General features: G+C 42.8%; 1 protein-coding gene across 1 annotated transcript in view; it reads left to right on the forward strand.

Annotated features, from left to right (window-relative positions):
• PLXDC2 (plexin domain containing 2) overlaps positions 1-12,294 on the forward strand; it is a 696,254-nt gene that overhangs the window by 533,428 nt on the left and 150,532 nt on the right. The window contains exon 9 of the mRNA XM_040352492.1: positions 5,506-5,587. Within this exon, the coding sequence (XP_040208426.1) occupies positions 5,506-5,587 (82 nt within the window). The remainder of the gene's footprint in view (positions 1-5,505; positions 5,588-12,294) is intronic.

A 12,294-nucleotide genomic window follows, 5' to 3' on the forward strand; every position in this document is an offset into this window, starting at 1 on the left:
ATTATGATTTAAAAAGAGTAAACACAGTTGATTGATAATAAATGGCTTCAGCCAAACACTAACCATGAGTGAAAGAAACGTTTTTGTGTTGTCATTCATATTCTTTGAAAAATGGCCAAGAAATCATAAATTCTGCCAGGGTATGTAAACTTATGAGCACAACTGTATGATTTCTGGATGTCCCCTATATGATACAACATAGTAAATCTTCACCTTTTGAGTTTAGGTCCACTTTAACGAAAGTGGACATTCTTTTTAGCCAACATTAAAGTGTTACTAAACCCACAACAGTAAAACTATTCTGTATATGCAGTAAAGCATGCTTGTTATACTCTGAGGCCCGGTACACACGAGCAAACATGTACGATGAAACCGGTCCGTCGGACCGTTTTCACCGTACATGCCTGCCAGAGGGCTTCTGTACGATGGTTGTACTAACCATCGTACAGAAGTCCGCGCGTAAACAATCCGCGTGGCGTGTCCGCATCATCGCCGCGACGATGACGCGGCGGAGACGTGGGCGGGCCTGCCATTTAAAGGCTTCCACGCATGCGTCATTCGACGCATGCGAGGGACGGCGGGCGCTCGGACATGTACTGATGACCGTACATGTCCGAGCGGGCAGGATTCCAGCGGACGGTTTTAAAACACGTCCAGGAATATTTGCCCGCTGGGAAAAGGCCCGGCGGGCAAATGTTTGCTGGAATTCGGCCCGCTCGCGCCTACACACGACCGAACATGTATGCTGAAACTGGCCCGCGGACCAGTTTCAGCATACATGTTTGGTTGTGTGTACGGGGCCTAAGGGGTTAACCCTCTGCATTGTGTAAAAAAGCTGTTTGATTCTGTATACACAGATCCTCCCCTTCTTGCATTGTCCCCATAACATGTCCGAAAATTACAGACTTAGTGGAGTCAGGTAGGCTGATGAGAAACATTTAGCAGTTTTATATTTCTGTGTACTGTGAGAGACCAGATATAGTGACTGCAGGGTCCTGAGTTTAGTAACACTTTAACTTGTTTGTTATTGTTTGCTGTCACTTAGGCTGCATTCACATCTAGACGGACGAAATCGCGGCGTTTTGTCACCGCAAATCGCGGTAAAAATAGCGGCGTTTTGTACCGCGATTTGCGGCGACAAAACGCGGGTATTGTCCGCCTAGATGTGCCCCAAGATGACCCCCTCTATGGAGATGATTGCCATCTCCTAGCCGAACGCTCGAAGACGCCTGAAAAAAAGGTCCGGGACCTTTTTTCACGCCGCAGGCGACAGGCGTCCGGCGTTCGGCGTGGAGATGTGAACCATCTCCATAGAGGGACATGTATTTCCAGCCCTCTGGCGGCAGAAGCGTAGCGCTACAGGCGTAAAAACGCCTAGATGTGAATGGGGTCTAATACAGATTTTAAAAAAAATCTGTTCTCATTCAGCAATGGGTAACTTTTCTCTATGGGAAATAGAATGAGCCTTTACGAATACCACAAATGCCCTCTTACATATCCTAAGGGGAAGGAATGCTGTAGGATATAGGTGTCAAACACAAGGCCCATGGGCCGAATACGGGCCAGGCTATTTCATGTGGCCCTCGCACCTCTCCTGCACCTGCAAAAGAGCTCCAGCCCTCCTCTGGTCCTCCTCCAGACCCTTACTTTCTGCTTTTAAGCAATGCATCCAGCTTCTTCCCAGCAGCAGCATAAGGAAATGGGGTGCACTGTGATGTAAGGGAGAGTGGGGGACTCAACTTCTGATGGTGGGGTGGCTCTTGACATCTAATATTTGGGGAGGGGATGTGCTGGACATCTAATATTACAGATACAACCGGCCCTTTTGAGGGCAATCATAATGCTGATGTGGCCCACAATGAAATTGAGTTTGACACCCCTGCAATAGAGGAATCATAACTTGTTTTTTATTACACATGCCCTACATTGTACATTGAGCATCATGTGCTGGAGGTTAATATGGAATAGATCAGACATGCACTGGAATACATTATGATCTGACTCGTATAATGCTTCTAACTGTAAATGTCACATTTCTGTCACACCTTTGTTTAATTAGCTTGATCTGTTTTTAAATTAAATATACAACGATTGACACCACCATTTTTTTTACAAAGCGCATTGATTTATCTGCAAATGTCCCTTCTTTAATATTCCCTGCATTAGGTATATCTGATTGAAGGAAAAAAAGAGAGGAATTAATTTTTCCACATCTTTTAAAATGATATTGCGAAGATAAATTTAATATGGGGGCTCCTCTGGGTTTATCATGTAATAATCATGTAATAAAGCTGTCAAAGTACTATTGCTGTTACATTGAGGACAGGGGCCCAGTGTAGAAGGATGTCTTGTAGAACATACAGTATAGGAAACAATAGAAGCAATCCAATAAATTAAAGATGAACTCAGTGGTAATTCAATATAAATAAAATGCAATTTTTAACAATATATGGGTTACTTTTATGAAAGGTTCTACTGCATAGAAGAAGCAACGTGGCAGATTGAACCCATGTGTATATACAGTATGGATTGGTATACAGTATGGATGATATACAGTATGGGATGATATACAGTATGGGATGATATACAGTATGGAGGATATACAGTATGGATGGGTATATAGTATGGAGGATATACAGTATGGATGGGTATACAGTATGGATGGGTATACAGTATGGAGGATATACAGTATGGATGGGTATACAGTATGGATGGATATACAGTATGGATGGATATACAGTATGGAGGATATACAGTATGGATGGATATACAGTATGGAGGATATACTGTACAGTATTTTATAGCAGTGAAGCTGCCATCACTTGGATCTTGCTTGTGTTAGTGATCATTCTGCATACATTGCACACTCTATATATATATAAAAAAATATAAAAAAAATAAATAAAAAGGGATTCCTTCAAAGAAAACAATTACCTGCCTCCCCACCTGTGCCACCAATAAAGAACATATTTTGAATTTCAAAGCAGTATTAACCACTTAAGCCCAGGGCCTCTTTCTGAGATTTGGTGTTTACAAGTTAAAAATATTTTTTTTGTTAGAAAATTACTTAGAACCCCCAAACATTATATATTACCCTCAAGAATAAAATGGCGGTTATTGCAATACTTTTTGTCACACCATATTTGCGCAGTGGTCTTACAAGTGCACTTTTAAAAAACAAGACAGCAGTATATTTAGCCAAATTTCTTTTATATTCTGAAAGATAATGTTACACCGAGTAAACTGATACCCAACATGTTACGCTTCAAAGTTGCGCCCCCCCTGTGGAATGGCGACAAACATTTACCGTTAAAAATCTCCATAGGCGACTTTTAAAAAATTATACAGGTTGCATGTCTTGAATTTTTTTTTAAAAAAAGGCGTTTGAAAAATTATTGCGCAAATATCGTGCAATGACCGCCATTTTATTCCCTAGGATGTCTGTTAAAAGATATGTATAATGTTTGGGAGTTCTGAGTAATTTTCTAGCAAAAGAATGATGATTTGTACATGTAGGAGAGAAGTGCCAGAATAGGCCCGGTATGGAGGTGGGTATAAAAGCCCGGTATGGAAGTGGTTAAACCTATAACCCTTAAAAAAAATTAATAATAATATTAATAATAATAATATTTTTTTTAGTTGTTTTGTGTAAGAGTGTTTAGCTTTTATTATTATTTTATTAGTTATATTAGGGTTATAGGTTTAAGTTAGGGTTTAATTATTTATTTATTATCGCTTAGCATTCATTAATTGGATTTGTTATTAATTACTTATGATTATTTGTATTTATTTGTGTATTTCGTTTACATTTATTTATTATTATAGTAGTAGTACCCTAACTCCTAATTCTAACATAACCTTAAAGGTAGTGTAACGTTTTTTTTTTTTTTTTTCTAAATAGGTTCATTTAAGCTAGTGCATTGTTGGTTCACTTACCTTTTCCTACAATTTCCCTTTTAATAGTTTTTTTTCTTTGTCTGAATTTCTCACTTCCTGTTCCTCCTCAGTAAGTCAGTTTTGGTTGACTAACCCACAGCCAGAACGGCTCAGATTATGGGGGCAAGCTTACTGAGGAGGAACAGGGAGTGAGAAATTAAGACATTAAGATTTGTTTTACCCTTCGGTGCAAAGGGGTTAAAATCATTACAGTGCCATCATCCACATACAGAAATAGAAGGGACAATGTATATTAAACAGTGTAATATATAGTATATAGTATAATAATAATAATAATAATAATACTATTAATAAATAGCTAAACACCCTAACACAAAACAAATAAATAAATTATTATTATTATTATTATTATTATAGTAATAGTAATTTTTTATTTTATTTTTGGGGTTGGATGCTTATGTATTTTTTTTATTATTATTAAAAAATAATAAAAATAATGTATTTATAATTTTTTGAAGAGTAGGGTTTAATTATTATTTTTGTATTATTACATATTATTCATTTATTTTATGTATTTATTATTTATTATGTTTTTTGTTATTTCTGTATTTATTTTACATATATTATTACTATTTTATTTTTTACATTTTAACATTTGAGCTGAAAATCGCGCAAATGCGCACAAAAACGGGTGAATACACTCGTTCATGGTACTCTACAGTGGAAAATCAATGTAATGATATGGACTTTAAGATATAAAAGGACACTTTTTTATTTTTCAGCAGTCTCGCATTGTTTTTTATTTGGGGGGGGGGGGTTATGTTTGCTCACTATAAAAAAAAAATTGTATAGCATTAAGATTTGTTTTACCTTTAGGCGCAAGGGGGTCAAAATAATTACAGTGCCATCATCCACATACAGAAATAGAAAGGACGATGTATATTAAACAGTGTAATATATAGTAATAATAAATAGCTAAACACCCTAACACAAAACAAATAAATAAATTATTATTATTATAGTAAAAAAAAAATTAGGGGGGGGGTTGGGTGTTTATGTATTTTTTTTATTATTATTAAAAATAAATACAATCAATTTATTTATAATTTTTTGAAGAGTAGGGTTCAATTATTATTTATGTATCATTACATGTTATTCATTTATTTTATTTATTTATTATTTATAATGTTTTTTGTTATTTCTGTATTTATTTTACATATATTATTACTATTTTATTTTTTATTTTTTACATTTGAGCAGAAAATCGCACAAATACGCACAACACTGCGCACAAAAACGGGTGAATACACTCTTTCATGTGGACTTTAAGATATAAAAGGACACTTTTTTGTATTTTTCATCAGTCTCATATTGTTTATTTTTTATTGTTTTTTTTGGGTTATGTTTGCTCACTAAATTTTTGTTTGTCTAGCGCAGCACAGTCTGTTTTTAATTGTTTCTAACTAGGTTCACTTAGTCTTCTTGCTGCTTTTTTTTACTAGTTTTGAATTTTTTTGTATGTGACCACCTGCGCAATTTACTATTTTCTCTTTTTGGACTTACAGTTGTATGAATCGGCACCTTATTTTTATTTATTTTTTGTTCCAGCTTGTCTCCAGTTTAGCAGCTGTGGCACTTGTGTCAGATCCCAGATCGGCTTCAACTGCAGCTGGTGCAATAATCTCCAAAGGTAGAGTGAGATTGGGATTCCTCTGCGTAATTATGTTTTCACTTATCTGATGAAATGATTGTCTATCTGCTAAAATGTTTTTTTAAACCCAGGAGTTTTCTGCTTCATTTCAAAATCATCATAAGGCCCACATACTCACACACTAATATAATCCTATCAGGCAGGCCAGATATATTACATGAGATAAATAGAAAGGTAATGAAATGAAAAAGGAGAGACAGAGAGAGGAAAGGAAGAGAGAGAGTTAGAGCTTGTGAACAATATATAATATTATTACCTGGGCCATACTAAGGCCCCTTTCACACTGGGGCGGGAGGTGCGCTGACGGAATAGCGGCGCTATTTTTAGCGCCGCTATACCGTCGGAATTGCCACGAATTGCGGCGGTATTCGGCCACTAGCGGTGCGATTTTAACCCCCGCTAGCGGTCGAAAAAGGGTTAATACTGCCCGAATGCTCCTCTGCAGAGGCGCATTGCCTGCAGTATTACCATGGTGTCCCATTGTTTTCAATGGGAAGGAGCGGTGGAGGAGCGGTAAACACACCGCTCCTCCACCGCTCCAAAAATGCGTCTAGCAGGACTTTTGGAGCAGTCCTGCTAGCGCACCGCTTCAATGTGAAAGCCTTCGGGCTTTCACACTGAAGACTGCAGGGCAGGAGTATTTCAGGCGGTATTTAGGCGCTATTTTTAGCACTGAACCGCCTGAAAAACACCTTGGTGTAAAAGGGGCCTTATACACAGGGCTTTTTTCTCATGTAATAGATGCAGGTACTCCCCCCTCCCCAAAGTAATTTCAGATTTTCTAATTTTAGGGGTTTCCGAATATTTAGAAACACTAAGCAGTTGCGACGAAGTGTACAGTTATACCAGGGTTTCTCAACCAGGGTTCCATGGAACCCTAGTGTTCCGCCAGAGTTTGCTAGGGGTTCCTTGCACAATGAGCAATTTCTGTCTCTCAGATCAGTTCCTGTTAACACCATTGGTCTTTTTAGCTATCTGTAAGGAGGTAATTCTTCCCAAAATGTAAGGAAAATTCTTCCCAATGACCATCACAATATATGTGTCATGAGTTGTAGACATAGTAACTTTTGGTAGGGGTTCCCTGAGACTGTAAAGTTATTTTCAGGGTTCCTCTGTGTTGAAAATTTTGAAAAAGGCTGTGTTATACTAACACATGTCCAAATTGGGTTTGGGCATTAAGGTCTGTTTTGACTTGAAGGGGTTAAATAAAATAAGCTTCATGAATCAGGAGTACTTTAGCTTCACTTCTGTTTAGGCTCCATAAGGCTTAGCGTGAGCTGTACTTTCCATAACCAGAGAAACAAAGTTTGTAAAAAGTATTCATGTTTCACACTGTGCTACCGAATTTGTCACAGGAACGTTAGATTTGCTGGGTAATTCATGCAATGACTTCTCACCCAAGTATGTGAACGGTGTCTTAAGACTATTCTATGTGTAATACTCTCACAAATTCCCGGTTTTATTCTGTTATTGTACAATAACATTCATTGCTATTCTGAAGAACTCCATCCAAAATGGATAAATTTGTTTTATATGGTTTCTAGCATGTTGAGCCACCGGTTTATTTTTATATTTTTGTGGTATTTCACACTAGTCAGTTGTGGGTGGGAGGAAGAAATACAATCTTATGGGAGGAAATTGCACAGGTGCAATCTACCAAGCTTCATGCAAATGTTGTTTAATGCTAGTAAACCCAATCTGAAGAATATTATGTATTTACAAAGCTTTTCAAATAAGCTTCAAAAAGAATCCTAGCTGCATTAAAGCTAACTGAAACCTGCTGACGTCTTCTAAAAGCTTAGTGTCATGATCACATAGTGCCCCTTTTCCTCATTCCAGCAGCCGGGTGTTGGCTCTTGCATTCCCCCTGTCTGTGTTCACCTGTTAGGCGATTGATCTGGTAAGACTCTTGATATAAGCAAACTGAACACTCTGGGCCAAATCCTCAGCCAGGCGGCGTAACTTAACTTTCAGCAGTTAAGTTACACTGACTTAAAGTTTTTACCTAAGTGCCTGATCCACAAAGCACTTACGTAACAATTTCAAGCCGTGTAAGTTAAGTGCCGCCGTCGTAAGGCGTTCCTCCTCTCCGGGGGGCGTTTACAATTTAAATGAGGCGCGCTCCCGCGCCGGCCGTACTGCGCATGCGTGTGACGTCATTTTCCCGACGTGCATCGCGCGAACGTAATTGACGCCGGACGGCTTTGTGGATTGCGACGGGACACTAAAGTTGCGACGGGTGAAAAAAAGACGCGCCGGCAAAACAAATAATTAAAAAAAAAAATGACAGCGTCGCTCAGCATGCATTCCTGAGAGGGAGAACTCCATGCCAATTTTCAAAGAAAAAACCGGCATGGGTTCCCCCCCCAGGAGCATACCAGGCCCTTAGGTCTGTTATGGGTTGTAAGGAGACCCCCCTCCGCCGAAAAATCGACGTAGGGGGTCCCCCTACAATCCATACCAGACCCGTATCCAAAGCACGCTACCCGGCCGGTCAGGAATGGGAGTGGGGACGAGCGAGCGTCCCCCCCCTCCTGAGCCGTGCCAGGCCGCGTGCCCTCAACATGGGGGGGTTGGGTGATCTGGGGCAGGGGGCGCACTGCGGGCCCCCCCACCCCAGAGCACCCTGTCCCCATGTTGATGAGGACAGGACCTCTTCCCGACAACCCTTGCCGTTGGTTGTCGGGGTATGCGGGCGGGGGCTTATCGGAATCTGGGAGTCCCCTTTAATAAGGGGGTCCCCAGATACCGGCCCCCCACCCTAAGTGAATGGATATGGGGTACATCGTACCCCTATCCATTCACCTGTAGGCAAAAAGTAAAAGTTAATAAACACACAACACAAGGCTTTTTAAAATAATTTATTATTCTGCTCCGGATGCCCCCCCTGTCTTCGTTATTAGCTCAATTACCAGGGGGGGCTTCTTCTTCCGCTCTCCGGGGGTCTTCTCCGCTCTCCGGGGGGGGTTTCTTCTTCCGCTCTCCGGGGGGGGCTTCTCCGGACTCCGGGGGTCTTCTTCCATCTTCTCCCCTCTTCCGCTGTTGACTCGGCGAACCCCGGTTCTTGTGCAGCTCTCCGGTGCCTTCTTCTTCAGCGCTGGCTGCCTGCTATGTTTGTGTGTTAGCTCGATTTCAAACAGGCAGCCGGCGCGGTCTTCTGTGACGTCATCTTCTCTTCTGTTCTTCTCCCCTCTTCCGATGTTGCCTCGTCGCCTGTTGTCGCTGTAATGATGGAAGCGCGCCTTGCATCACATTTATATAGGCATCACCGTCCCATCATGCTCCGGTAGGTACCCACGTGGTGGGTGCACGTGGGTAGGCACCCACCACGTGGGTACCTGCCGGAGCATGATGGGACGGTGATGCCTATATAAATGTGATGCAAGGCGCGCTTCCATCATTACAGCGACAACAGGCGACGAGGCAACATCGGAAGAAAGGAAGAGAAGACCCTGACGCCACAGAAGACCGCGCTGGCTGCCTGTTTGAAATCGAGCTAACACACAAACATAGCAGGCAGCCAGCGCTGAAGAAGAAGGCACCGGAGAGCTGCACAAGAACCGGGGTTCGCCGAGTCAAGAGCGGAAGAGGGGAGAAGATGGAAGAAGACCCCCGGAGTCCGGAGAAGCCCCCCCCCCGGAGAGCGGAAGAAGAAACCCCCCCCGGAGAGCGGAGAAGACCCCCGGAGAGTGGAAGAAGAAGCCCCCCCTGGTAATTGAGCTAATAACGAAGACAGGGGGGGCATCCGGAGCAGAATAATAAATTATTTTAAAAAGCCGTGTGTTGTGTGTTTATTAACTTTTACTTTTTGCCTACAGGTGAATGGATAGGGGTACGATGTACCCCATATCCATTCACTTAGGGTGGGGGGCCGGTATCTGGGGGCCCCCTTATTAAAGGGGACTCCCAGATTCCGATAAGCCCCCGCCCGCATACCCCGACAACCAACGGCAAGGGTTGTCGGAAAGAGGTCCTGTCCTCATCAACATGGGGACAGGGTGCTCTGGGGTGGGGGGGCCCGCAGTGCGCCCCCCTGCCCCAGAGCACCCAACCCCCCCATGTTGAGGGCATGCGGCCTGGCACGGCTCAGGAGGGGGGGGGACGCTCGCTCGTCCCCACTCCTTTCCTGACCGGCCGGGTAGCGTGCTTTGGATACGGGTCTGGTATGGATTGTAGGGGGACCCCCTACGTCGATTTTTCGGCGGAGGGGGGGTCTCCTTACAACCCATAACAAACCTAAGGGCCTGGTATGCTCCTGGGGGGGAACCCATGCCGGTTTGGAATTTACAAATTGCCGTGGAGTTCTCCCTCGGGAATGCATACCAAATGCCGTCGCTTGAATGGGCCTTTACAAGGTGTGACTAACTTTACACTTTGTAAAAGCAGCCCTAGTTTTACACCAGGCAAACTAACACTTACGGCGAAAAAACTAGGCACAAAAGCTTTGAGGATCGCCCTAAGTGCTAATTTGCATACTAGAAGAGGCATTTCGACTCGAAATGCCCCCAGTGGCGGATGCGGTACTGCATCTTAAGATCCGGCAGTGTAAGTCCCTTACAGATGTCGGATCTTCTGCCTAACTTAGGAAAACTGCTTCTGAGGATCAGTTCCAAAGTTAGAACCAGAGATACGACGGCTTACGCCGGAGTATCTCTTTTGTGGATATGGCCCTCTATCCCTTGCTTGTGATAGAGACAGACTTACCTACAATGTCCCAGACCAAGTCTCCTGCTAGTCTGCCTTGCTTGCTGTTGGATTCCTTGTGTATTACCCAGATTGGACTGGATTATCCCCTAAACTCAGCCTGCCTTTACCTGAACTGTCTTTGAACCACACTATGGGCCAGATCCACGTAGCGCATGTTTCCGTCCGGCGTAGTGTATTTCAGATACACTACGCCGCCGTAACTTACAGCGTATTTTCCGCATCCACATAGAATTTGCGCCGTAAGTTACAGCGGCGTAGTGTAACTGTGTCGGCGTAAGGGCGCGCTATTCAAATGGATGAGATGGGGGCGTGCTTTATGTTAATACGTCTTGACCCAATGTAAATTACGTTTTTTTTTAACAGCGCATGCGCCGTCCATGGGGGTATCCGAGTGCGCATGCTCCAAATTAACCCTCAACAAGCCAATGCTTTCGACGTGAATGTAATTCTACGCAAAGCCCTATTCGCGAACGACTTACACAACCGATGTAAAATTTTCAAAATTTGACGCGGGAACGACGTCCATACTTAACATTGAGTACGCCTCATATAGCAGGGGTAACTTTACGCCGGAAAAAGTCTTACGAAAACAACGAAAAAAATGCACCGGCCAGACGTACGTTTGTGGATTCGCGTATCTAGCTAATTTGCATACTCGACGCGGAAATCGACGGAAGCGCCACCTAGCGGCCAGCGTAAATATGCACCTTAGATCCGACGGCGTACTAAGACGTACGCCAGTTTGATCTAGCCCAGCTTCAGGCATATCTTGTTTTGTAGATACAAAACAAAGATACGCCGGAGCAACCTAGCAGTTACGCGGCGTATCAATAGATACGCCAGCGTAACTGCTTCATGGATCTGGCCCTATCTGTTAAACTGCAAGTACCTGTTTGCTTTGTTCAGTTTGCACCTGCCCTGGGGTAGTAGCCAAACTCTGTAGCATTGTGTTTAACTCCTGGGGGCAACCAAGTACCTTTAGGCCTGCTTGCCTTAAGGGAAAGGGGTCTGCTATAGATGAAGCGCACAGTAGCCAGTTATAGTGTCTGACCACCTGCATTGGGGTAGACAAGACAATCGTGACACTTATTTAAAGCTACAGATAGGACTACTATTTAAGGGAACAATGTCAAGGCCTAAACAGTGTCTACTGCTGAAGTGCAGCACTTTGAGGCTTCTTGCACGTGTTTTAGTCTTGATGGGTGCACTTACACTGGCAGTTTTAACCATGTCTGCGCATGGTTCATCCCCTTGGTTGGGTTCATAGCATTCCTGTTCAAAAGCATGCCCAGAAACAGTTAAGCGTACCATGCCCAGAAGCACCTAGAAGAGGTGATTCCTGGCATAGTTCACTTGTGGTCTAGGACAGTTTGCCACTGAGCACAGAGGAATAGATCCATGTGGTCTGGTCGGCAGAGATGATAATGTATGTGTGTGTGGGAACACTTGCCCAGTGTGAGTGGAAGGGTAGGAAGAGGGGACAATCAAATTCGACATGGTTCAATTCAACCATGCCCAATGTGAGTGCACCCTAAATCAATCTCCCTTTGGTGCCCCTTGCTTTCTGGTAGAGGCACCTGGCTGATAAGGTTGTCTAAACAGAATTATGAATCTTTTTCCAAGTTTAGTAGTTTCCATAAAAGTATTTGAACTGTGTGTTTAGCTGTTTGTCCTAAGCTCATTTTCAAAGAATCGGCTCAAAGCTTTGTTGACTAATAATTAGTAAATTCAGGCTGTTCATGATGCTGTGCACACCAGGCTGTTCTAGGTAAGAGTAAACAGTGCACATGTAGATGAGTAGATGAGTTCTGGTGGAGATTCAGCATACCTACCTACCTTCAGTCTACAAAATAATGAAATGTCAAGTACAAGTAAACAGATCAACTGTGTACATAAGGTGTATGCCTATAATATGCATTTGTGATCTTATATGTTAATAAAAATATTGGAATAATGGGAGTAGCCCCAACCTAATTAGG

The sequence above is a fragment of the Rana temporaria genome, chromosome 5 (assembly GCF_905171775.1).
Source record: "Rana temporaria chromosome 5, aRanTem1.1, whole genome shotgun sequence".
In the NCBI taxonomy this organism is placed as follows: domain Eukaryota; kingdom Metazoa; phylum Chordata; class Amphibia; order Anura; family Ranidae; genus Rana; species Rana temporaria.